Consider the following 27974-nt stretch of genomic DNA (forward strand, 5'->3'; position numbering starts at 1 on the left):
CAACTGAAAAAAGTTCATGATTGTAAAACAATTTTTCCTTTTCAGTTGCTGGTCTAGAAAATAGTGTGAAAATATGCAGACTGACCTTGTGCTTGAGGTGTAAAGAGTTAACAAAGTGAGAAGCCTTCTGGGATTGTAACACAACACAGACAAATATATTTTTTAGACCATCTTTCGTACGGTTTTTAAACCCTTAGGGGCGATTTAAAACCAAAACCCAACAAAGTAACCATAGTGGCCAAGAAATGAGAGCAAAAGGGTCCCAGAGGAATATCACCAGGAGCCATTGCTTGAAGTGCAAGAAAGTGCAAGTGAACAATTATTGTACCAGCTGGTACATGTGATTGGATGGCAAAGATTGCATATGAAAATGAGTTATTAGGTAGCCCTGCGAGAGTAGTGTTAACATGAACCATTTTCTTTTATGACGTACAGTAGAGACGTCAGTGGCAAAATAAGAGGTTGTAAGCCTAGCGTTTGCAGATTTCAAAGAGTGTGAACTATAGTTATCAAATGGTCAAATCATATAAGTAATAAACTTGTTTTAAGAAAGTAGAATATATATAATTGTTTTAGAGAACGACTTGTTTGAAAATTGGTTGCTTAGTAAATAGTTCTGCAACAAGAAAGTGATCCTGTTGAGATCACTGTGTTCCGAGAAGTCCGTTGGTTTTCTTTCTTTGCTGAGCAAGTCGGTGAAACGTTTCTTTCATGGCCCATTTTCTTTCAGTGTAACATTTGAAATGTCAGTTTCTCTCGGCTCAGTTTCCTTGTAGGTCAGTGGTGTTTGAAGCTCAAAATGTTTAAGTGGGCTACTACAGCTATTCACCTCAAAAAAGTGCCACAAATTTCTAACCTTTTTTGAAGGCTGCTACCTCTGATGATTCTTTGTTCTTTGGGAACAAAACTTCCACCACAGGACCATGTTCCTTCTGTCGGAAGTAAAACGGCTTTGATAGCTGCTCTTCAAACTCTTCGTTAACAGGGTAGTTGTTAAGAACACGCCCATAAAGCACGCGCCTCAGTCTGGGCTCCCGGATGTCCAACTTGTAAAGATGCACAGGTGATCCGGCCTCGTTTTCACGTGACACGGCCGTAATGTCGACCTGCAAGTCATTAAAGTGGTTATTCTACGGTAGACTTTGAACTAACTCATTAAGAGACTAGACTTTGTCTAAAGTCATTAAAATGTTGTTGGCCTGTGTGATTAACAATTACTGGACACTACATCATTACTCTTTTAATCATCTACACCAAGTTACAGAATTTGATCCTAGTACTCTGCTAACCTATATTAACTCGGCTGGTAGTTATGAGATCAACGCGGAATCTACGAGTCTCGGAATGAAATATAAATTAAGAAATCGCCTTTTTTCTTAGTACTCACTAAAGCGTGAACTTGCAAACCGTGACTCTCTGTGGACTTAGAACCTCGTGCAGTGTGAACTGCAAGCTCATACGAATAAGTGCATTTGGAGTGTTGGAGAAATGAGAGTCGCTTTTCGCTCGGATCTTTAGACGCTGTGCCATTTTTACGGAGAGCCACAACAGAAACTTGCAGAAACATGACAATCCAGCAGTGCCATTCCATGACGCCTGCTTTTCTTTGCCCTGTTGTTGAAGTGAACAGAACGTGTTCAAAGGAGTAAAAGATTTGATACCTAAGTAAATCCCGCACGTAATTATATCAGCATTCGAACTGAATTGACACTTGTCATCTACGGCTTATTGTGATGACTTGGGGTCATGCGGTCTTTGAACATTTATAAACTTGATTTGCACAAATTTTGGCAGATGTCGGGACAAACGTAATTGCTGTTCTATCGCTATTTGTATTACGACCATATTATGCGAAATGAAAATGAATGATTGCCCCCTTGGTCAACTTTTCCACAATTGTATCCATGTCTTACTATATTGTGGAATAGTCCCACGCCTGTTTTGAGCAGTGAAAAGGTTGGTGAAATGTATAGACAAGAAACAAAACAAACAGTCCAACTTTTTTGTTTTCGTTTTTGTCTGAGGGGAAAAATTTGCTGTCTTTAAACGCCTCTTGGAAAGAACTTTGAAATTAAAATTTGTTAGTGTAAACATTGTCGAAGGAGTGGTTACGTGCACGTGCGCAAGTGAAGTCTTCTTTTAATTGTTTTGATATTTTTCAATTTACATCCAGTAATCGCCGCTCCTTCTGCATGTAATTGTGCCTTTATGTAACGATGTAACCTTTTTAGCTTTTACAAAAAAAAATCTGCTAGCGTGCAGCGACAAAGAAATACGTGATCACGCTTGCAACAAAGTACTCGAAGGAGGTCAAGAGGTAAAAGGAGAGTCTACTCAACGAACATTGTGTCTGAAAATTTAATGTAATATACGCGGAAAAAGAAAAAACATTTGCACTGTTTAAGGCTAGGGAAGATAAATTTTGTACGTAAGATGGCAAAAATAACGACTTTTCTAGTGTGGCTTTGCATTGTTACGCTATTTACTGAAACCTGTTGTTGGAGAAGACGTCGTCGTCGTCGACGTCGCAGGCCTCCCCCACCTCCACCGTGTGTTCCCCGCGACTGCATAGTCAGCCATTGGTCAAATTATGGTAGTTGTTCCTATCCTTGTGGTACTGGTGGTGTTCAATGGAAAACGCGCTATGTTAAGAAAGCTCAGAGCTGTGGCGGACAATGTCCATATCATTTGAGAGAGTCAAAGGCGTGTAACGTAGGGCTTTGTGCAAATCATGGCCGACCCCACAGTACAGGCTGCAATTGCAGAGCGGGATATACTGGAACATGTTGCCAGTATGGTAAGTACCTTACAGTCTTAGCGCAGCATTCAGTTTTTCGAGTGTCTCTGTAAAGAAACAAACTAAAATCTGACGAATAAGAAAATTCTGAGGAGTACTTTTTTATCTCATGTTGAGTATCGATCTTTTCCTTTGGATTTAACTTGAGCTCTAATACGCAACGCAACGGCTAAGGAGTGGGATCTTGCTCTTGCTTTAATTCGTAGGGCGACGTGGAAACCGCCAAGAAACAAAAATTGTTTCAAATTTATCGAAAAAGATTGGAGAGAAAGAGTGGCTGCTAATTTGCACGCCAACGCTAACTTGAAATATTATTCTTAGTAAGTAAAGTTGCCAGCTGTTTATATCTTTAGATCTTACAGAACATGAATTTAAAACCTTAGCTCATACCAGAGCATGAATTTGAAAACCGTCACTCTCTATGGACCTGGAGCCTCGAGCAGTATGAACTGCCAGCTCGTAGGAATAGGTGCATTTAGAGTCTTGGTGAAATGCTAGTCTCTTTTCTTGAATTTCGTCTACCGTAGCAGTGTTTTCGTACAAATCTACAGCAGAAACTATTAATAACAATGACATCCTGCAGTGCCAATCCAAGACGACTGCTTTGTATTATGAACTGCTATTTAGCGGCTCATGTCATCTTTTATGTTACCAATATTAAGTAATTATCTGCTGCTACGATGTCAAATGGTTTTTTTTTTTTTTGTATGTGTTCGTTTTGTTATTTTCCGTCTGTGTCAAATTTAAACGCAAATTCTAAAGTGAACAAATTGTAGAAATAGAGCTTTCTCTTTAGTTTCAAAGCTCTTTGAATAACGGGAACTCTCCTTTTGTTTTTCTAAAAGAAGGCACTGTTATACTAGACGCCTTTTCGATAAATTTATTTGTACGCCAAACGGCGTACGGTTGTATTTCAGGTGATTATCAATGTTGATACCATGACGATATATTCTACATACCTCGTGGTAGGTGCAGTTTTAGCATCAAAACAACAAATAGAGCAGATTACTTGACGACGATCATGGCTACTGCATTGCTATTGGCCATCCGGTATTGGGCAAAATAGAACTGCTATTGCTTCTTGATTAATCAACTACAAGGTCAACTTTTCATCAGTTGTCTTCGTTTCTAACTAAAGTTTGCAATGTTCCCATGTTTTTTTTTTTTTTTTTCAAAAGTAAGAAGGTTATCGAATAATATACTAAGACGACAAAACAAACAGCCCAGCTTTTTGTTTTTGTTTTGTCTGAGGAAGAAAAAGTGTCCCTTAGGTAGACTTTCTTCAACCACCTCGAGGAAAGAACTTCGAAAAAAAAGTCGGAATCCGTTAGGTATTCAAACAGGGTAATTTGTTATCACTTAAGTTGATAACTTAAATTTGCCGCAGTATCTTTAGAAACCTTTTCCCTTTAAGTACGCAGACAGCCTGGGTAATGCCCCGCAAAGAAAACTTCTTTAAATTGTGCCATTGCACTTCGTATATCCATTGACCAAAACTTGATTTTGTCAGGTATGAGTGTTCATCCTACTTCTAGTTCCTGTCTTTCAATGTTTTTCTAATATTGGTAATGGCCTGCTTCTGAAAATGTTTTCTCTACTTTTACGGCTACCGTTTCGGCATAACTTACAGTCAGTGTATAACCACAAAATGCAGACCCGTTCAATTTCATATGGAGATTTTTTACAGCTGAACTCGATTCGTGCACATTCCACCGCTTCAATAATCACAATCTCAATCTCCACGTTTTGTGTTCTCTTTGTGCCCTAAAACTTGGAGTAGTACCTAACGGCTACGTTTCGCACCAACAGCTTGATGTCAGAGTAAATGTCAGGTAAAGAAAAAAAGGGAAAAGAAAAGGAAGAAAAGAAAGAAAACGCTTGGCACCAACTCTGAGCCTTTTTTTTTTTTTTTTTTTTTAGTAGGATTACTTGTGTGTTTGTTATTTTAAGCTAACCCTGCTTTTAATTGCTTTTTACAGTCGGCATATGAAAACGCGATTAGGTGCTATTAAACAGAATTATAAATATTTACGGAAATTTTTTTGAATGAAAAATGAAAATTAGCTCTCTGAAGGCGGTAAAGAGGTAAACTTTAAAGCTCGACATGTACGTGCGCGAATGAAGTCTTAAGCTGATATTTCATTTGTTTGTTTGTTTGTATTTTTCAATTTGCATCCCTTAATCTGCCGCTGGCACTGCATTGCTATTGGCCATCCGGTATTGGGCAAAATAGAACTGCTATTGCTTCTTGATTAATCAACTACAAGGTCAACTTTTCATCAGTTGTCTTCGTTTCTAACTAAAGTTTGCAATGTTCCCATGTTTTTTTTTTTTTTTTTCAAAAGTAAGAAGGTTATCGAATAATATACTAAGACGACAAAAGAAACAGCCCAGCTTTTTGTTTTTGTTTTGTCTGAGGAAGAAAAAGTGTCCCTTTGGTAGACTTTCTTCAACCACCTCGAGGAAAGAACTTCGAAAAAAAAGTCGGAATCCGTTAGGTATTCAAACAGGGTAATTTGTTATCACTTAAGTTGATAACTTAAATTTGCCGCAGTATCTTTAGAAACCTTCTCCCTTTAAGTACGCAGACAGCCTGGGTAATGCCCCGCAAAGAAACCTTCTTTAAATTGTGCCATTGCACTTCGTATATCCATTGACCAAAACTTGATTTTGTCAGATATGAGTGTTCATCCTACTTCTAGTTCCTGTCTTTCAATGTTTTTCTAATATTGGTAATGGCCTGCTTCTGAAAATGTTTTCTCTACTTTTACGGCTACCGTTTCGGCATAACTTACAGTCAGTGTATAACCACAAAATGCAGACCCGTTCAATTTCATATGGAGATTTTTTACAGCTGAACTCGATTCGTGCACATTCCACCGCTTCAATAATCACAATCTCAATCTCCACGTTTTGTGTTCTCTTTGTGCCCTAAAACTTGGAGTAGTACCTAACGGCTACGTTTCGCACCAACAGCTTGATGTCAGAGTAAATGTCAGGTAAAGAAAAAAAGGGAAAAGAAAAGGAAGAAAAGAAAGAAAACGCTTGGCACCAACTCTGAGCCTTTTTTTTTTTTTTTTTTTTTTTAGTAGGATTACTTGTGTGTTTGTTATTTTAAGCTAACCCTGCTTTTAATTGCTTTTTACAGTCGGCATATGAAAACGCGATTAGGTGCTATTAAACAGAATTATAAATAGTTACGGAAATTTTTTTGAATGAAAAATGAAAATTAGCTCTCTGAAGGCGGTAAAGAGGTAAACTTTAAAGCTCGACATGTACGTGCGCGAATGAAGTCTTAAGCTGATATTTCATTTGTTTGTTTGTTTGTATTTTTCAATTTGCATCCCTTAATCTGCCGCTGGCATTGCATGTTATTTTACTTTTATGTATCTATGTAATCCCTCTATCTTTGCAATGTCATGGGTCACAGTTATAACATGAAATAAGAGGCGACTTGCTGTTATGAATTGCGTTAGCGTCGTCACTCTCGTTGAACCCTAATTGTTGTGGCGAAGGCAGCACCGATGTCGCAGACCGCTTGCGCCTCCAGCATGTGTTCCCCGCAGTTGTATGGTCGTGGTTCATAAAATTATTGAGGAAATAAAGTTTTTCCTATTTTTTCATAGCGCTTTGAATGGAGGGAAATTTCTTTTTGAATTTCTGAGAAACTAGCATTTTTATCATGGGCACCGTTTTTAGAAATTTATTATTGTAGTGGGTTTTGCCTTGCGGTTATGATTCAAGCCCTTGTAAATGTTGATAGCAAATCGACATATCCTTCACTTTCTTCTTGGTAGAAACTGTTTTATGAGGGAGTAACTCAAAACAACAACTAATAGCTTCAAGATCAAATTTAACTCGGATCAACCTGTCACCCTTAAACCACACACGTCATTTTGTTGTGCAGAACGATAATTATGTCTCGCGGATTAGATTTACACGAACACTTTGTAAAACAATTAGTTTAAGAAGATTCTTGATACTTTAATACTGATAAAGCAGCAAGCTTAATCCTAAATGTGTTGCTGCGATGTCATGGGTCACTGGTAAACAGGTTTCATAATCTTTGCGCTTAATAACATGCTTTTCTAAATTTCCCTCAAGAGAAAGGCGGTCGACCTCATTTTGCTTTGTCTGTTTTCAATCAATTTGATGATTTCACTGTTGTTGCTGTCTGCATTAAAATACTCTCTGGCTTGTTGACATCATTCGTTAAGGAGATATTGATACCAGAATAATACCCCCCCCCCCCCCCCCCACTTTTCTCTCCCGGTGAACTAACTGTACAATGTAAGCTTAGCTTACCTTAGGTAGCAAATGAGCTAAGGTAATCTCTGCCTGAGATAGTCGGCCTGAAATCTTCGTTGTGGCCTTAGCTAAACCACGACGGCGGCGACGGCAGGGGAACGTGGCGAAACAAAAATAATATTGATGAGAAGAACAATAACAGCGCGTGCGGCTTAAGATTTTGCAAATTTAAGGTTATCAGGAGCGTTTTATATCAAAGTCAGCCATCGTTTCCTTTTATGAAGAGCAGGAACTCAAAAGCCTTGTTGTGCCCAAACGAATTGATTATCACTTTTAAGAGGGAAATCTTTTCTTGATATTTAGTTTAGTATTTAGTAATTACCATACCATGTACTTGAAATGCAGCCCGTAGAAAAGAAAACCGTCGCTTGTACTTGAGAAAAACATATTATTTTTTATAGAAAAGCAATAGGGCAGATTTTTGTCGCGAACCAGGAGACATTTTTTGCAAACGGAACCTATTTCCTATTGCCATTTTCGTTTGCCTTTTCGTTCAGAAGAAATTTAAAGAGCACATCTACTATTTGTCTACTTTTCTTACTGAGACCTCTCGCTGGTAATGATGGAGATCCTTGATTCGTATGAAGGCATATGTATGCAATTCTTCATGCTGGTCTGTATACAATTCCTATAGTATTGACAAGTATTGACATTTTCAACTTCAGCTTTCCGGCGAAGGGCTAACGCTCGAAACGTCAGCTTTTGTAATCATTACGGTGGCCAATTTACCATTTCAACTTTGTTGATATATCCAAATTATTTCGTTACTCCCACCGACGCAGCCCCAAACAGTTTCTTTCGGAACTATCAGCCTTTATTCATTTTTAATTTTCGACAACGCATACATGTAAAGTAACAAATGAAATCAAAAGGTGAACTTGACATCATCATGTAAATGGTCAACTTGACATGCTATCAAAATTTGTTTTTCAGCTGAAATCTTACTCAGGAATGCACTTTTATCAGTTTCTATCAATATACCTAAAAAATTCAAGCTTTTGTTTGTTTCGGTCAGCTTTTATGTGTATCAATCAGCACAACCTACTTCTTGTCAATCTGATTGGTTTCTAGAGTGATCTATTGTTGCTGAGCCTACCAGTTGGATTACATTTGTACTTGAGGAATTACTTTTGCACTAGTGATACATGGAAAAGACACCTGGCTGTTTTCAGCCAATCAAGAGTGTATTTTTTCATGTATATCAGTGTTGTAATGAATTAACCAAAACCAAACAAGTCACTGAAAAGAAGTTGTAGTCTACGAAATAAAGGCCTAATACACATGTATTGTTACCAAGTTTAATATCAATGCTCATCTGAACCATTATGAAGAGAATTTAGAAGACTGCCAAGCTTACAGGAAGTCAAGAAATGTTAAGGTCTGAATAATTCTGGACGTTACTTGGAAAACATAATGATAATCACATTTCAGTTGTAACATTAAAATACTAGGCTCTAGTCCTATAAACAATGGAATATAAGCATTGTAGAAAATCATCTGTGAAAACCAAAACATCACATCCTTCCACATTTTGTGTTATCCAAAAACCTGTCAATACTGGCTGTAGCCTACAGTTCTTGTCGATGCTACGTCAGCTAGAAAATTTTGAACTCGCGCTCGGTTGAAGAAACTCGAGGAGCCGATTGAGGTTTTGTCGTCGAGCGAGTGAGCGAGCGAGGTTCGACTAGGAAAATAAATAAAAAATAAATGGGGATTGAGAAAAAGGGCCGAGCGATGATAAACATACAAGACAGAGTTTAAAGACTTAAATATTTTCCTGACTGTGCCGATGGCGCCGAAGCTTAAGTTAAGAGTCTAAGATCGGCAACGAAAACTTCGGGCTAGAGAATGCGTTGAAAAATTTGCGCGCTAACAAGCCGTAGCGTTTAAAAGGAATGTCAGACAACTCGCCCCCCGGACAATTAGCCCCAGGCAACTCGCCCCCGATCTTCAGACAACTAGCCCCCGATCTTCAGACAACTGGCCCCCAATATGAAACACTTATGTTACGTTGGACAAATATACTTTTAATTTTTCTCGCCAAAGCTAAGTAGGCCGGGAAAACTTCTCTTCATAAAACAAAATGAGATATTCTCTCTCTCTCTCCCTCTCTAACTTCTAAATAATCAAATGTAAATGAAAAATTGCCAATCCAGGATTACTTCTTCCTTTTGAGTTCTTATTAACCTAAAGCAACTCGCCCCCCGGACAATTAGCCCCAGGCAACTCGCCCCCGATCTTCAGACAACTAGCCCCCGATCTTCAGACAACTGGCCCCCAATATGAAACACTTATGTTACGTTGGACAAATATACTTTTATGCTCATCAAGTAATAATTTCTTGAAAGAAGAGAAAATTTTGTTTGTTAAAGTACATTACGAGACCGAGACTTACATTTGTAGCGATTGATTGTAACGATCGCGTAAACAGCAACTTCAAATGTTATGGCTGGATTACAAAATGGTCACTTTCATGTGTTTATGCGATTGTTACAATCGATCGCTACAAACGTTAGTCTCAGTCTTTTAATGTACTTTAAAAAACAAACTTTCTTCTTTCAAGAAATTATTACTTTATGTGCATAAAAATATGGTTGTCCAACGCAATTTAAGTGTTTTCATATTGGGGGCCAGTTGTCTGAAGATCGGGGGCGAGTTGTCTGGGGCTAATTGTCCAGGGAGCGAGTTGTCCGGATACCTTTAAAAGACATGGGATAAGCTAACACAAAAATTCGCACGTGGAATCCTTCGCTGGCAAGTAAAATACATTTGAATAGAACACCATGAGCATTAAACTCTGACAATGATCCTTAAAACGTGGTAAGATATTCTTTGTTTCTACGAACTTGTCATAAAAGCCAATCTTTGACCGGTATTGTACAATCAAGATTCCCATACTTACTAGTATTTTTATCGTTTTGAAATATCATTGCCTCCGTGAATTCTCAACAGTGCAAGGAGAATGCAACTACAATACAACTTATTTCACTTTATGGCACTTCCAGGAGGCTTAAGACAATTTCAAACACTTTAAAACTCTTCAAGTGACTCAGTGGTGCAACCCGCACCGATAGGTCAATCCGATAGTTGTTGGCTTACGAGAGTGCAATGACTTCTTTCAGTGTAGTACAACTCGTACCGAAGATTCAAGCTGTTAAATGTTGTCTTATAAGAGCGTAAGCTCTTGCACAAGCTGCAGTTATAACACCAGCCGATCTGGGTGTTTTGGCTTGTGTGACGAGAACTAACTCGTCAAACGATCACCTGAAAAAAAAAAATTACTCGAGACCAGGCTTACAACCAAGATGGCTGACTCAGACTAATACGCCTTACGACACTATACCACATGACATGCATTTGACTTTCGTCGACAAATAATAAATAAATAAATCCGATCGTGCCATAGTGTGGCTACACACTTTGTGTAAGCCACACAAAAATAATAGCGTGCAGCGACAAAGAAGTACTTAATCACGTTTACAAGTAGGTACTTTCAGTGTGAGCCTTGCGAACGAATGTTGTGCCTGAAAATTTTATGAAATGTACGCGGAAAAGGAGGAAAACATTTGCTCTGTATAGGCTAGTGAAAATAAATTTGTGCGTAAAGCGGCAGAAATAACGTTGAAACCTGTTGCGCATTTTGGGGCAGACGATTTGGTGATGATAAAATGAACTCAATCTTTTCCTTTGAATTTAACCCGAGCTGAAATATCCAACGTAGTGGCTTAGGAGTCGGTGTTTCCCTTGCTTCAACTCTTACTTTGAAACCAAAGAACCATTTTTATTTTCAAATTTATCAAGATGTATTCAAGAAAACGAATGGATGCGGATGTGCATGCGCGCCAACTGTAACTTCAACTAAGTAATGTTTACCAGCTGTTCATGTAGTTACACGATCAAATGTCCAGGGAAACTAGCTATCCCGCACATCACGCTCGGGAAAGCCTGTAAGACTCTCGAATTGTCCTTTTCGTCTATTTGTAATTCTCGACTTACATCCAAATCTCGCTTCATTCTTGTGTACTAAACCAAACAATTGCGCGAGACTTACGAAATGAATAAAAAAGTACTTAATTCATCTTGCAGTAAATGGCTTGAACCCGGGGGTAACATGTGAAGCTGTAGTCTGATCGTCCGGGTGAGTGTAGTCCAGAGAAGGACTGTTGTGGGTCTGTCTGTTTACCGACAGATGGAAACAGACCAATTACGACCGACTTACGTCACTTGAGTCTTACAGCCAATAACATCACGGCAAAACCAACCGATCATTTTACAAGAACTGGAATAAGAACATTCTACTGACAACAATCATTCACTTGACTCTGATGATGACTTCCGCACAGGTTGTCGAAACGTTAGTCACTACCACCGACAACAGTCCTTCCCAGGACTACACTCACCCGGACGATCAGACGACACCTTCACATTCATTCATCTTGATGTTTCCGATCAAATAAATCAACCTCTGACTGCGTTAGTCAAAACAAAAACTTTCTTGTGGGTGCAAAGCAAGGTCAGCAGACGGACTAGGCACATCCTTTTGGAAGTTAGAAAAGACAGTCATAATTCGAAAACTCATCATGACAGCCTAAACCTAAATAACTTCAGAATTCGAATTCATTCAGTAACTACATTCCTATTATAAACTGGAAAGACCAAATAATACTGAGCTGACTAACTAACTGACTAACCGTGAATTATTCACTAACTAAGTACTTCATAACAGTATCCTAGGACCTTACCAGAGCATGAATTTGAAAACCGTCACTTTCTGTGGACTTGAAGCCTCGTGCAGTGTGAACTGACAACTCGTAGGAGTAGGTGCATTTGGAGTGTTGGTAAAATGACAGTCGCTTTTCTTGAATTCCGTCCAATTCTGTGGTATTTTCGGGAAAAGCAACAGTGGAAACTATCACTAACAGTAAAGTCCAGCAGTGCCAATCCATGACGACTGCTTCCTTATGAACTGTTATTAAAGATTTGGCGGCTAGATTCACCTTTTATGTTATCGATATTCTGTTATGACCAAACTTAAAGCATTCAGAATTGAATATCGACTTACTGTCTGCTGTTACGATGTCACGAGGTCAATTTTTTTTTAGGATTGTGTCGCAGTAAAGCACTTCTTCCTTAGAAACAAACATTTAATGTTATCCTTCTCAATGCTATCCTTTTCAAAGCTATCTAAGTATCATGAAAACTCTTAAATTTACATCGCCAGGTGTGGTTCCATCGATTTCATAGAAACTGGAACGTTGTTATCCAAGAAAAAAACCTTTTCGCGGTTTGGATTTAACCATGAAATAAATAATGAAACTTGCATGGTAATCGATCATAATCTGAAGGAAATGGCATCGATTTTCAAACATTTGCTGTTACGATGTCATAGGTTACGCTGTTACAAGGGTGCATCCTGTTGGAAATGACTGACAACATGCCTTTTTAATTTTTCTCGCCAAAGCTAAGTAGGCCGGGAAAACTTCTCTTCATAAAACAAAATGAGATATTCTCTCTCTCTCTCCCTCTCTAACTTCTAAATAATCAAATGTAAATGAAAAATTGCCAATCCAGGATTACTTCTTCCTTTTGAGTTCTTATTAACCTAAAGCAGCTCCCTCCTCAAAACTAATACGATCTGGAACTGAAATTTGAGGAACTTTCTGCCACCACGATGTCATTAGGTCCTATCCGTTATTTTTTTTATTATTATTATCATTTTTGGCGGCATGCCTTGTGGTTTGGCTTCATGACAGTAAAATATAGCAAGCTAAGACATAGAAACTGCTTCCTTGGGATCTGTTTTCAGCTGCTAATGCGATGTCACGGGTCACAGTTTTCGGCTCTAACATGAAATAAGCAGCGATGAATCTACAAATTGTCTCAGAATTTGCGCCGGATCAGCGCGTTCGTAAGAAAGTTCGCCTGCTCGGTCTTGCATTTATCCCTTGAAGGGAAGAAGGGTATTTTTTCGTGAAAAATGGTAAAATTAACGACATTGATTGTCTGGCTCTGTATCGCAATGCTTTTTATTGAATCTTGTCATACATGGAGAAGGCGACGTCGACGTCGACGTCGAAGGCCTCCACCACCACCACCACCACCACCATGCCACAGGCGCGATTGCAGTGTTAGCGGTTGGTCTAACTGGGGAAGTTGTTCTTATCCTTGTGGAACTGGTGGTATACAGTTAAGAACGCGCTACATAACCAGAGTTAAAAATCAATGCGGACAGTGCCCCTATCATTTTACCGAAAGAAAGAGGTGCAATATAGGGCTCTGTGCAAATTACGGCCAACCGCATAGTTCGGGCTGTTACTGCAGATCAGGATATACTGGAACGTGCTGCAGGACTGGTAAGTTCCTGCGCTCTAAGTGCTAAATTTAATTTAGTCGGCTTGTATTTTTCTTCTGTAAACTAACTGTGAAAGGTAAACTTTGCTTACCATAAGTTACAAAATGAGCTTTAAGTCTGACGGGTGACGAATCTATGTCTGAGAAAAAGTGCTTGCCTGCCTGAAATCGTTTGTTGCGACCTTGACCATACCCCGACGGCGGCAATGGGAACGAGACAAAACAAAGAAGATGGAGCGGGGAACTTATTCCGTGTCGCGCCTCAGCGAATTGACTGTCACAATTAAATGCGGAAGTGTCCCATAACTCGCCATTCTCTAGCAATTAGCTAATCTCGTCGTATAATGTTATTCCTATCGACAAAAGCAAGCAGAAGGGCAGATATTTTGGTCGCGATCTAGAAATTGAGTTTTGCTAACGGAATTTTTCTACACAATAGAAATTCAACTAGCACATCTGTATGACTTTTTTCAGCTTTTTAACTCAAAACTTCTCAAAAACAGTGACGGAGATCCTTGATAGGCTTTGAAGTAATGTGTTTGAGTTAGCCCTTTTTACACCTTAACATCAGCATTCATATTCTCCATACGGTTCTCTCTACAATTCCTACACTATTGACAAGAAAAATGGCTTTAACAAAAGATTCAAAAGCTTCTTTGTTTTGTGATGATTTCTGCATTTTTCTCGTAACCTTAATGTTTTATGTAGTGGTGAGACAGAGCTGAATAATGAAATGCTTACGACAGTGGGTATGCGGTCAACAACGCGGGCTCATGTGTTCTAAGTCTAAATTTAGCGAAATTAGCGGAAAATAGTAACGGCTGACTTTTAAAACCGAGGAACTCTGTTTTCGTAGAAGGCATTTTCCTATTCCAGAGGTTTTAAGGAGAAAATTAATTTTTAAAAATTTTTAGGGTGTGTACCAAGTTTTTGGAGGTTGTTCTGTAAAAGAAAAGAGGCAAGGAAAACGACGCCTGGAAGCAACAGAATAGGAAATCAACCATGTGAACGACTCAAAATCCGTGTTTCCGCGGCAAAACCTAGCGCATGCGTATACGTTATTCAGCTCTTTCTAGTGATGATACTGTAACGAGGCAACAGATGTCATCATTGATTCCACAGAAAAGACTAGACGCACACGGCCGCCACCTGCGCTCCAGCAATAACTTGACTCTTTTTAAATGCAGGACAAAACGATTTCAAATAAGTTTCTTTCCCGCAATGACATCAAAGCTTAATGAATTATCGCAATAGACTTATATCACCTTTGTAATAATTTGTTAATAGAATCTTGTGAGCCGGTAACCCAGTCCCCCGGCAAAATTTTTTTATTTATATAGTCTCATCTAATTTGTAAATGTTTTTTGTAATTTCTTGTAAATATGAAGTATTTCATTTTAGTGCCGAATTCATATCTAATAAACCATTACCATTACCATTACTCTGCGCGTTTAAAGGGTGGAAGGAAGACAGAAACACCGCCTTCAACTTGAGTCCTAAATAAATAAGTCTGAACGGCAACGTTCCTTTCCACGCTGGTTGAAAATTTAGGACACAAGTACTGATGAGGATTGTTCTCTAGCTTGCACTGAAAACTTGCTGTTTGATAACATAACGTTATGGTTGTTTGATTTGCCATGCACTCATACCTCTGGATCGCAGTAAAATTCTGCTTCTTTTAGTTTTGACGGTGTCATTTTTTAAGCGACATCACCTTTGAATGATTTCACATCTACTTCGTATTTTTTCAGAAAATTTATTCGGTTTCTTGTCACGATGACGAAATCTCTACATGTTGTACCTAAAAAACCAACAACTGCATCATTAGGTATTGATTGACGGATTGATTTCTTACAGCCATCTTTGTGAAGCTTGAGGAAGACCGAGAATTAGATCTGCTTTTATGTCTCTAACCTTGTACTTACTGAGCAGTCCCTAATTCCAGACGATTTTGAGTTAGTTGTTATCACTGACGCTCTTACTAATAGTTTCTTCGGGACAAACGAAGAGGCCATGAGTAGAATCGAAAAAGAATCCATTCACTTTATCAACACCGATTTTACAAATTAAATTCTTCAGCACGTTTCTTTTTTTTTTTTTTATTCTTAAATGAGTGACTCATCTGAAACAACAAAGAAATTAATGTTAAATTTTTTTCTCACTTCAGATGTTAACGAGTGTAACTCAAATCCATGTCAACATATTTGCCGTAACACTTATGGCAGCTTTACTTGCCACTGTCATCCATGCTATACCAAACTTGGCCGCCGATGTGATCTGAGGCAGTGTCAAATAAATGGTCATCAGTGCTATTCATACGGTACTATTAATCCGTCCAATTCTTGTCAGGTAATATTCTCTCAAAGCTCATCGGCAATAACATATCAAGGTATATGTAAATTACGTATAGATAGGATACCTACTCTGTCATGCTTTAAGGCAAATTTTCTTACTTGGGCCAGATTGCCAAATTTTGATTTGTTCAGTACCAGAGAGCGAGAGGATCTCAAACACAGGTCTTACCTCTTATCGTGCGTAGAGTACCAACGGGCTGCAAGTTAGAAACTCGTCATAATTCGGAATTCAAATACACCTTTCAGTAACGGACTACAGAGCATCTTGTCAACTCAGTGAGCTGTAGCCAAGGCCAAAGGCATTCACACTGAGTACAAAACTGCTGAATTTAAAGCTATAAAAACCACGCCTATTGTATACCAGGGGAACTCATGGAAATTGCTGGCTTTACGAAAAAGTTGATTTGTTTGAATTTGACAATGACCTTCGCATTCTCTTTGTCGATTCAGAAATGCCATATTTCCAGGAAAAAATCATGGACCAATGATGATTCTTTGCCATGCAATGATGGTGTTCCCTGTACTAGAAACGACCACTGCTCTAATGGAAGATGCATTGGTACTCCATTCTCATGCTTGTCATGTGAAGAGTGTTACAACGATGCATGCCGTATTAAGCCTGGACATTGTATTATCATCGTGGCAGGAGTACGCACCTGTTTTGCTCATGGCGAACGGAGGCCAGGATATCCATGCCAGGTAATTGTAATATCAACCACGCATAACGTATATGAATGAAGCCCAAACAGCTATCATAGCAGACACTGGTTTTGAATCAAACTTATGTGGAGTACAATCATTTTCCTTTTTAGCAGGTATGAGAAATCACCTCATCTCACATAAGCATGGTTTGATAGCCAGATCAATGTCATAAGTGTGCGCAAGATACAACATTTTGCGATTTCTTTTTTGTTTGTTGGACAGAAAAGGTTTTGATTTGAAAAATAGTGGATTCACGTGTATGTTTTCCTAGATGCGTTGAGTTCAAATTTTTTTTGTGAAAAAGACTATTAAACATAGCACTTAGGATTAAATTATGTTTATAAAAATAACTAAACGTTTTTGTTTTGTTTTTTTTCAGCAATGCGACAGCAATAACATAAATAAATGGACTATCAACAACAACCTGCAATGTAGTGACGGCAACATGAGGACCAAGGACGACCACTGTGTGACTGGAATATGTGTGGGTACATTCTACAATTGTCCCTCATGTGAAGCACACGATGGCAGCGGCTGTCCCATTAAACCTGGTTATTGTGTCATACAGCACCGTGGCCAAAAGACTTGCTTTGCTCGCAATCAGTATAAACCTGGAAATCCATGTCAGGTATGAAGTGATGCTAAACAGTATCCTCCATTTGGGGCGAAACATTTTAGGAAATTTGTCCCTGGACTAGTAATCTACTCCGCGAGGCAAAAATTTTTCCAACAGCGAAAAAACCCGGTTTACTTATAAGCTGTCTGGAATTTTCAATTTTCAGCGTTCTGTCGTTCGAATATTTAAAAAACGAAGAAATTTGTTCTTTTCCCGTAAAAACAACAACGTGCACTGCTATCATGTTTTTAACTTTAATTCAGTTAAAACTTGAAGAGCGCTGCATTCCTAAGACAGGCGGTAAGCTTCTTGTTGTCAACCAGAAAATCGCTGATCTTCCTTGAATGAGGTTAGCAACTATGGAGAAATTGATTGCAAACCCTTTAGTAATTTTTCAATTGATGTTCTGTTGCGGAACTAAAATTGAACGTAGAAAGTAATCCATAATTTTATTGGTTTTGCTTTGCTGGGTGTTTGGTCTTTAGAAACTGATCTCACCCTCCTAAATACAACACCTTGAAATTGCTCACAACGCATTTCCGAGGATGATTTACCACCATTAATTCCTTATGGAATTTACCATCTTTCTGATAGCCATGTTATCAGATTTGTCATTGTTTGAGACAGTAATTCAAAAATTGTTCAAGAAGAGAAAATTTTCCAGCCTTCAAGGTAAGTGCAAAACCAACGATACCACAAGGTAATTGTGTATTACCCAAAGATGAAATAACTATCTATTTCAATTCTACAGTAGCTGACCATATTATTTTATTAAGTGATGTTATACGATTTTCACAATTTTTCCTTTCACTCTAGTGGTGTAATCCAGGAGGCACCAACAGCGCATGGTCCAATCGAGATGGTATGGCATGTGATGATGGGAATAAGTGCACCCGTGCAGATAAATGCATCAGCGGCCAGTGCAGTGGCATTTCCTTCACTTGCAACTCCCTTTGTCAATTCTGTAATGGAACTAGCTGCAGCCTGAAAACTGGATTTGGATTTGTGAACAAAACATGCATGTGTAAGGTGGCAGGTAACTAATGTCGACAATGTTAAACTCTTAGATACTCACCTCGGTAACAGGTTCCTTTAAGCTCTTGTGCTGGTTTGCTGGTTATGTTGACTGAATGAACTGCATTATGTATGTTACAAATAATAACTTTTCTACGGTGTGGAACTTTGAGGTGGCTCCCACCCAAAGAAGCTTCTTGTCTTGATTTTTTTAAACTTCATTCGTAGCCCTGAATTCAAGTGAAATAATAAAACTAGTAAGAAAATCTTTTTCTTAAAAATAGGATGTCAGTGTCTTTAAGCCAACAAGCAAATGTAGTTCAGTAGAATGGAAGTTACACTTTAGTTTTGAACTTCTTCTTCCCCTCTAGAGATTTCAGAATCAATATCGCCTTTTTTATTGACATTATTTCAATCTTAAACGACAATGCTCTATCAATATTTTACTTCCCTTAGGCCAAGACTATAGTCACCACGCACTAAATCCGTCAAATCAATGTCAGTGGTGTGACTTGTACGATACAGCAGCTCGTGCCAACAGTGCTTGGAGTAATCGTCCAGCTGTGCCTTGTGACGACGGAAACAAATGCACAAAACAAGACACGTGTAACGCTGGCAGGTGCAGTATTTCACTTCTCTTGTTAGTCAAAGTGCTTGTTTAACGAATTCGTAATAATATCCTCTTGTCTTTCATTGGACCAACTTTAGCGCACGCACTTCATAATTATCACTTGTAAAGGGATTTTATTTTGCCACTGCTAACCCTTTTTAAAATGGGAGATTCCCCTTCCTAGCGTGAAATCATGTCTTTTAGAAGAGGGTGTCGCAAATTCAAGCCTAATTTTAAGTCTGATATATCACTCTCAATTTTTTAATGTTTTTTCCGTTGAGCCTTTTCTCTGTCGATGGGCATATTTCAGTGCCACTCTTATTCAGCGTACGGATCTTCGTACTCTTGTCAAAAATGAGCTTTAAATTAAAAGATTCACCGCAAAGGTGTTGTATCGACTGTAAAAAAAAAAAAAAAAACAGTTCAGCAACTCATTTGTTGTCCTTTCAGGTGTTCAGGGCTGGGATACTCATGTCAATCGTCTCACCTGGCACCAAGTTGTATCAAGGCCTCTGTATGTGTTGGGGATGGTACTTGCAGGCCTTCACTTAAATCAAATAGAACCATCTGTCGACCTGCTCTTGACGCTTGTGATCAGCCGGAGAGGTATGATCAAAACATGTAAATGTACCTTATCTGTCATGCTTACGAGATTGTTTGCACTATGGTGGCTAGCACAAAGAGGAAATTCATTCAAACGTGATCATTTCCACAGGAGGTGCTCAAACATGTAAAGTAACTTTCTTCTTTACTCAAGAAGCATCAGGATAATAGATCAGAGAAATCACTAGCGCCACTACGAGTTCTTTATAGTTAGTAGCTGTAGAGATTTTAGACGTTTTATCATGTTTAACGTTTATTAGGTGTGATGGTATTCTTGGAGGCTGCCCTGGAATGGTGACAGATGACATTTTTATTAACATTGGCGATGTGCAGATTGTTGATTCAAAGCAGCAATCGCCAATTCAGTACCAATATATCACAGACAGACTGTTTCTGAAGATTTCCGGCTTTTCGTCGACCTGTGGTAGCATCTCTCTTAGATGGTCCCTGCTTTTGGGCTCCACACCTTGTTCGTTTAATGCAAATATCAGCGGAACTTTAGAGGGTAACAATGATTATCATACTGTTAGAGGACTAAGCCTTCAAGATATGGCATCTTATAAAATATCTGTGAGGGCATCCGACTTGAGAGGGAAAACTTACCTACCAGTCTGCAGTAAGGCCGTAGTTATAGATACCTCTAAGCCACACGGTGGATGGATCCACGATGGACCTAGAGCCGACCTAAGTTATCAAGCCTCTACATTACTTCAAGTAAACTGGGGAGGAGTACAGGCAAGACACGGTGTCAGCTTGTATAAATGGAAAGTAATTCTTAATTCGTTTGTCTCAAACAAAACAGTCGAACTTATGCCATTTAATGCAGTAAACCTCAACACCAACGTACAAAGGAGCTTTGACAACATTGAAGATGGTTCTAAAGTAAGATTTATTGTCCGAGTCTACACCAAAGCTGGCCTATTTTCCGACCTTACAAGCGATGGAGTTATAATCGACACATCAGCACCTCTTGTTGGGAAGGTAAACGATGGTAACCAAATTGGCAGGGATTTAAAGTGCGCCAACTGGACGAGCACATTCACCGCAAACTGGGAACAGTTCACTGATCCACATTCTCCCATAGCACGCTACACTTTTGCAGTTCAGCGAGAGGGTACTGGTCTCATAACCTCATTCCAGACCACATCTCAAGGCTTCTCGTCCACAATAGCTAACGTGAATCTTATCTCCAAGCAGAGCTACTGCGCAGTCGTCAGAGGCTACAACAAAGCTGGTCTGTACAGCACAGTAAATTCTGACTGTTTACTAATAGACCATGATGCCCCACAAGCTGGCATTGTCAACGATGGCCACTTCAGCGACATTGACTATCAATCAGACAATACCATGATTGCAGTAAACTGGCATGGCTTCACAGATGGGTACAAAGGAAGCGGCATCTCGGAGTACAAGTATAAAGTTCAGGATAGTAGCGGAAGCACCATCATTTCCTGGACATCAGCAGGAAATTCAACGAACATCACACATAATGGGCTCACTTTGAGTAATAATATAAAGTACTTCGTTACTGTGAGGGCCATTGATGCAGTTGGTCTGAGCACTGACGTGACTTCGGATGGCTTTAACGTGGATACAACACGTCCAGTTTTCACAGGAAAGATTATAGTAACTGGTAAGGATGACTTCGTTAATGGCACCTCCTGTGTCTACATACCTAGTACATCATCGGTGAGAGTGACGTGGTTGGGTTTCTCCGATGCTCATAGTGGGCTCAAGAGTTACCTGTGGGCCATTATTCCCTCGGATAGCACACCAACAGACTCTGCCTTCAAAGTTGTGCATGGAGGTAATTTGCCTACATCTGCAAGCTTTAGTGGTTTGGCGTTGACCCAAGGGAAAAGTTACGTTTTCATTATAAGGGCTTATAATGGAGCAAATAGATACAAAGATGCCCACTCGGTACTCATCATACCTGATTCCACCTCACCCTCCCCTGGATGTCTATTCGATGGACCTAATCCCCAGACAGATGTCGACTATCAGGCTGATTTGAGACATGTTTATGCTTCCTGGACAAAGTTCTTAGAGCCGCACACTGAAGTCAAACAGTACTATCTTGCTGTAGGAAGCTGTATGATGGGGAACTATCACGTTACTGGTAACAGATTTATCAAAGTTACCCCTCCAACAACAACTTCCTTCGTGTTAGCTAATATCTCGCTGACAAATGGCCAGAAGTACTGTGTAAAAATCAAGGCTGAGAACAAAGCAGGATTGGTGAGCTTGGAAGTATCTTCAGATGGTTTCATCGTTGATGCAACGCTTCCAAGCGTACGTAAGGCTCAAGTTCGTGATGGAAGCACAGGTTCAGACCTTGATTTTCAGGAGAGTAACACAACTTTATCAGCTCAGTGGGACGGGTTTTCAGATCCAGAGTCTGGTATTGAACATTACGAGTATGGAGTGAGCAGAAATCGTGCAGGTTTACCCAATATTGTCCCATTTCAAAACGTTGGAATGAATACTTCGGCTGCTTTGACTGGCCTCACCCTGACAGATGGTGTCTTCTATGTTATTGTCTGTGCCTTAAACAAAGCCGGACTTCGTAACTGCATTAGTTCTGACGGAGTCCTACTTGACCTTTCCCTTCCAAGCCATGGTGTGGTGCATGATGGGATCATGGTACCTGATAAGAATTATCAGTCCACTCTGACAAATATTGCTGCAAACTGGGAAGGAATCTGGGATTTAGACAGCGGAATTGAGAAATTTGAATGGAGTATTGGCACTAGCAAGCATAACAAAACCAGTGTTCTAAACTACACGGATGTTGGTCTCTCAACACACGTTAGAAGTCACGGAAATCTAAACTTGACCAGTGGTAAAAAGTATTATGTGCACTTGAGGGTCACAAATCAGGCGGGAGGTGTTAGGGAACTTTCTTCAGATGGTGTTGTTGCGGATGGGACTCCACCGATACCCAGCACTATCTATCCAGGATCAGGGTCTCAGAGTAAGTGGAAATACAACGCCCAAGAGCAAGTCTTCTTTTCTGACGATACGTCTGCGTTGCATGTTTACTGGGACAGATTTTCTGAGCCTGAAAGTGAAATATGGTACTACAAATGGGCTATAGGAACAAGCAAGTGTGGAACTCAAGTCCAACCACTTATAAACATCGGGCAGTCAAACTACGTCAACACTACAAACACAGACTTGGTTTTTAGGTCTGGCGTGAAATATTTTGTTACTGTGATGGCCAGGAACCGAGCTGGTCTTGTCTCTCAATCGTGCTCTGATGCATTCATCTTTGACAGAACACCACCTCTAGCAGGAAAAGTAAACATCGAAGAAGCGTCGAGCAAAACTGCTAATAAAATTTTCCTCAGTAACAGTAATGTTTCCATATCGTGGGAAAGATTTACAGACGAGGAGAGTGGTATAAGCGCGTGCAAAGTTTCAGTACTTGACGCTGCTGGAAAAGCATTATTCACAGCATCGTTCAATGCCTCCTTAAGTAATCTTACGATACCCAGTAATGTTACGCTTCACCCTGGTGAATACACTGCCAATGTAAAGTGCATCAACAATGCGGGTCTTTTTTCTTTGTCATCTGCCTTATTTCTCATAGACAATACTCCACCCTTTCCAAAAGGTCCTATTGTAGCAGGTGTATCACGTGATGGGTTTTTCCAGTTTCAATCTGACAATGACTCCATCACAGCATCATGGCCTCCGTTTACAGACGACGAAAGTGATGTAAAGAGCTACTATTGTGCAATTGGCAGCGAACCATACAAGGACAATATAATTCCTTTCGAAAATGTTGGGTTAGCCACTGAGTTAACGAGGACGAACCTCAGATTATCCCATGGAGAAACATATTTCATCACAGTAATATCACAAAACCAGGCCGGACTAAGTTCTAATATTACATCGCTTGGTCTCAAGATAGATACATCACAACCACTTGCCGAGAGCAAAGATGTACAAGATGGTAAATATGACGAAGATATCGATTTCTTCTCCTCTGGTATGGAATTGTCAGGTCAGTGGAAAAATATTACAGATCCCGAAAGTGGCATTTCAGAGAGTGAGTATTGTGTAGGGACTACCCCTCATGGCTGCCAAATTAAAGCAATGACATCCACCGGCAAGAGCAAGTCGTTTGTTTGCCCAGAATGTGTCGCAAATGAGGGAGAGAGGGTTTTTGTGACAGTCTACGTGACGAATGGTGCCGGTCTATCGAAAACAGTTTCTTCTGATGGGATGCTGTTGGATGGCACTCCTCCCTCAATTGGAAGTGTTATTGACGGAAGCCAAGCAACAGGAGTGGACTCCTTTGCTGTGCTTGAGAACTGGAACGTTTCTGTGACTTGCTTTGGCGTAGAAGACCCTGAAAGTGGCGTGCAGTCATGTACTTGGACCATTGAAGATATGAACGCCGTTATTTGGTTCGAGAAGAATATTACGAACCACTCCATTTCAGAAGAAAAAAGTGTTTTCATAGAAAGTAAGACCTACAAAGATCTTGGCTTTGACAAGAGCATTACATACTTTAATGTGCTGACTTGCTGGAATAAAGCGATGATGCAAGCCACTGTACGGTCTGATGGCTTCCGTGTAGAATCCGTTTGGCCCGTTCCTGGTCGTGTTCGAGACGGTCTGGTAATCGGGACGGACCTCGATTTTCTCAACAACACAAAGGTAATAAGTGCCAACTGGGACCCATTTGTTTCTGACACTAAAGATCCTGTTATTACTTACGAGATAGCCATCGGGATAAGTCCGGGCAAAGAAGATATTCTCTCTTATCTAAACATTGGCCTAAAGAGGAACATAGAAAAAGACTTAGCACCAGGTATTCGTGACATAGATGTCTTAAAGAGTGGTGCAACGTATTATGTAACCATACGAGCCACGACTTTGAGTGGTCTAAGCTCAGTGGAACAGTCCGATGGATTCATTGCAGATCCCAGCCCACCACTGAAGGCAGAAGTGTCAGTCTCACACACAGTTGTCGATCAAGAGACGCAAACTATTGAAATCAGCGTTTCGTGGAGTGGTGTTAAAGATCTCGAAAGTGGAATACATAGCAGTGCATATTGTCTGCAAACGAATCCTCGAACTTGTGGAAGTGGTCCGGTATCAGCAGGCGCATCTTTGCAAGGTGCTATTGGACCTTTCAGACCTTATTCCTGGGGAGAATATTACATAACGGTTGTCGTTGAAAATGGGGCTGGACTGCGTACGGTGATGTCATCGAAAAAGCTCACGTTCGACACTACACCTCCATCAAAAGGAACTGTTTTTGATGGCATAGGCAAGGATATCGATTTCGTTAATTCTATGAATGCCTTGTCGGTTACGTGGGGAGGCATTGACGATGTAGAGTCTGGTGTGGCTAGCTGCTCCTGGACAATTGTCGAGCAGACACCCTCAGATGACAGGTCTTTATTTGGAAATGAAACTGTGGTGTTCACGAGAGCAGTAGAAAGCAACGGGAACCTTACACAAACAAATCTTAACCTTGTTCCAGGGGCTCGCTACGTCAGTGAGATTACGTGCACAAACGGTGATGGTTTTAGCAGCATTTCCTCGTCTGATGGTGTTATCGTAGATTTTACCCCACCCAAGGCTGGAGTTGTCCACGATGGGTCATCTCTTCTTGCTGACGTAGGCTATCAATCATCAACGAGTTCGGTGGAAGCAGTATGGACTCCCTTCGAGGATCAAGAGAGTGGAATCGTCGAATACCGCTGGGCGATAGGAACTGTCCCTGAGGCTGCAGACGCCATGAATTTTACAACTGTTGGAAGAATGCTATCTGCAAAAACAGGGAATTTGTCTTTGTCTCATGCTGTACGGTATTACGTCACAGTGGAAGCTAAAAATGGAGCTGGAATGACGTCACGTATTTCATCTAATGGCTTCGAAGTAGACGCCACTCCTCCTGAATTAACAAAGGTAAAATTATCAGACAAAATTGCCGTTTTTTTTTCTTAGTTTAAATCAGGTTAAGGCCCCTCACTTTTGATGGACTGAGCGACTGTCGTAGTCTTTTTCAGTTGCGGGTTCATTCAAAGCACGTCACTATTTTGGAAGAAATGCAAAATGCTTTGAAGTGTGATCCATTCTACTGAACAGACTGTTACATACATGTATTCGCAACTCGCAGACAATAAGCACATAGGTTGTTTCCCAGTACACTTACTTATTTGTGCAAAATAACTTTCCGCCAAGGTCATAGCGGGCTCATACCCTTGGATTGGTCTGACAGAGAGTCTGCACGCATCATGGAAATCACAAGACCAAGAGAGCGAAATAAGCAGAACTGAATACTGCGTTGGAACACTGCCAGTGGGATGTCAAGTAAAATCCATGACAGAAATTGCTGCAAATTCAACGCAAGTGTCGTGCACTGACTGCCATGTGACTAATAATGGAACTTACTATATTAGCATAAGAGTAACAAACGGTGCTGGCCTTTTCGCTGTGGTAACAACAACTGGAGTGACAGTTGATTTGACAGCCCCTTACCTAGGCGAGATAACACCTCAGTTTTATGTCACATCTTGCACCTTGAACTGTACTTTAATGTCAAACATCACCAAAGTCGAAGATGACGAAAGCGGTGTCAAGCTATGTAGCTTTGCAATTAGAAACAGCACTGACGTTTTCACAGATTTTGTTGACAATGGCTTGAGTATGATAGTAGAGGCAACTGGTCTTCTGTTAGTCCCAGGCCAAAGTTATTTCACACTGGTACGATGTGAAAACAACGTTGGACTTATTGCAGAGAGCATATCGTCTGCAGTGATTGTTGATGACACTCCGCCGTCAAAGGTATGAATTTATTATCTGGAAGGGTATCGGGGGAAGTTTTTTGTAAAAGCGCACATATCTCCAAAATGGCAATCTTCTCTGAGTTCGTGATACCGTTGAAAAAGAAACACATTTGACAAACGAAAGTGTAGTTTTAGTCACCCCGGTCTATTTATAAAAAGGAAAAAGGAATACAAGAACTAATGTGCCTAAGCTCAGGGAGTAATGGCTACAACAACAGGTGAATCATTGTCAATGGTTACAGTGTCCATAGTACCTTTATTTATACAAGCTCTACCTGCATCAATCATTCAATTGACCAACAAATAAGTCCTCTTTTGTAAGTCAAATGAAGTCCTAGTGGATGCAACTGAAAAACATTTTTCCCCTTATTTCACAGGGCTCGGTAATTGTGAGCGACGATCGAACTCATGACGTTTTTGGACTACACTCCAGTTGTCATCTGTTCAACAAAACAATGCGGGTTCACTGGTTCGGTTTTAACGACGAAGAATCGGATGTCAGTGGATTTCGGGTAGCCGTTGGTAAACATCCAAATGCCACGGACGTCCTACAATTCCAAGATGTTGGCTTGGTGACAAACGTTACACTTCCTTTGTCAAACATTAGTATGTTGTTTGATGGTGACATTGTTTACGTGACAGTCGAGTCACGCAATGCTGCTGGCTTGAGTACTCAAAGTTCATCCCCACCGACAAGACTAGTTGCTGTTGATAATGAACAGTACCTAGAACAAGGAGACTTCTACTGTCTAGATTTTTGAACGTTTGATCAGCCTTAATGACGTACAATCAATAGCTTTTCAGCAGTTATCTGTATTTAATATCAAACGAATACATGATGTAGTAGCAGAGTTTTTGGTTTTTCGCGGAACCTTGAACAAAATTAAAAAGTTTAATGGTTCTCTCGAAAGCCTTGGATTTGTGATTAGAGAGATAAAGCACCGCGTTTGCATGAAACGGCAAACGTTAGCTTTCCCTTTCACGTTTCACGTAAAATAGCGTGAATCTTGCTGCTTTAGCTTCACTTGAGTTCACGTCATGGTGGATTTGAACACGCCCATGTATGACTTACAAGGAATAGTTTTGATGCCCTTTTTTCCGAAAATGAACTTCTACTCTGTGAGAGAAAACGTGAAGGAAATCTTAAGTACACGGCAAACACGAAACAGGTTTCGGCAAAGTGCAACCGGCAAACGTGAAAAATTGGTGGGAAAAACAAGGTCACGTGGTCACTCTTGCAGTTTGCGTTTCACGTAAACGCGATGCTAAATCTCTCTAACATCTGTCTTTTTCTTTAAAACACAACGCCAGTTCTGCTACGTATTTTAACATTGGAAAGATCCACATTTCGCCATGCCGTATGCAAAGGTGAATTACTGATTATGCACCAAATTTCTCATACCATTAAAATTTAGCTAAGCGTAGCGCCATTAGAGTAGCTTCAAGTTGTAGTCACTTTATTTTTCAACAAGCTCTGCTGCATATTTGAACATCGGAAACATCAACATGCTGTAAGCAACTTGTGTATCTTTGATTTCGCACTAAGTTACTCGTACCATTGCTACTAAGCTATGTGCACTCACGCTATCATTGTACATGAAATAAACATTAGAGTGTCCAGAAGACATGGCGATTCAATAAAATGGTGTCTTTTCAGTGACACCTGTTAAATGTAAGTCACTGAGCTTATAATTTAATCAGTGTAGACCCATGCAATACCTTATTCGTTTGTCGGATTTGTTCCATGCAATTCAAGATCAGGAGAACATTTTATGTCCCAATTATATTCTCTTGGAGAGAAAAATCATTT

The 27974-nt window shown here is 40.0% G+C and overlaps 1 protein-coding gene and 1 long non-coding RNA gene across 3 annotated transcripts; one reads left to right on the plus strand and one right to left on the minus strand.

Moving 5' to 3' along the window:
• The first annotated feature begins 1357 nt into the window (after nucleotides 1-1357).
• LOC111337482 (uncharacterized) lies at nucleotides 1358-27840 on the plus strand. 2 transcript variants are annotated; one of them, XM_088757633.1, is made up of 10 exons: nucleotides 1358-2797; nucleotides 15624-15805; nucleotides 16261-16509; nucleotides 16892-17140; nucleotides 17945-18164; nucleotides 18599-18761; nucleotides 19203-19358; nucleotides 19616-25283; nucleotides 25560-26162; nucleotides 26542-27840. In XM_088757633.1, the coding sequence occupies exons 1-10, from the start codon at nucleotides 2434-2436 to the stop codon at nucleotides 26923-26925; spliced, it is 8238 nt and encodes a 2745-aa protein (XP_088613759.1). In that variant the 5' UTR covers nucleotides 1358-2433; the 3' UTR covers nucleotides 26926-27840. The 2 variants fall into 2 exon arrangements, with proteins under 2 accessions (XP_088613759.1, XP_088613758.1); XM_088757632.1 differs by lacking the exon at nucleotides 1358-2797 and adding an exon at nucleotides 12935-13458.
• LOC148732182 (uncharacterized) lies at nucleotides 7885-12139 on the minus strand. The gene is made up of 2 exons (XR_016000232.1): nucleotides 11848-12139; nucleotides 7885-8789 (listed from the first exon to the last, which is right to left on the minus strand). It is a non-coding gene; the product is annotated as an uncharacterized LOC148732182 (long non-coding RNA).
• Nucleotides 27841-27974: the final 134 nt, after the last annotated feature.

The sequence above is a fragment of the Stylophora pistillata genome, chromosome 4, assembly GCF_964205215.1.
Source record: "Stylophora pistillata chromosome 4, jaStyPist1.2, whole genome shotgun sequence".
NCBI classification, from domain to species: Eukaryota; Metazoa; Cnidaria; class Anthozoa; order Scleractinia; family Pocilloporidae; genus Stylophora; species Stylophora pistillata.

Coding starts and splice junctions, on each gene's coding strand:
- LOC111337482 (XM_088757632.1), top strand. CDS start 13,083: ATGGTAAAATTAACGACATTGATTGTCTGGCTCTGTATCGCAATGCTT. Junction 13,459..15,623: donor TGGAACGTGCTGCAGGACTG/GTAAGTTCCTGC, acceptor TTCTCACTTCAG/ATGTTAACGAGTGTAACTCA. Junction 18,762..19,202: donor GACACGTGTAACGCTGGCAG/GTGCAGTATTTC, acceptor TTGTCCTTTCAG/GTGTTCAGGGCTGGGATACT.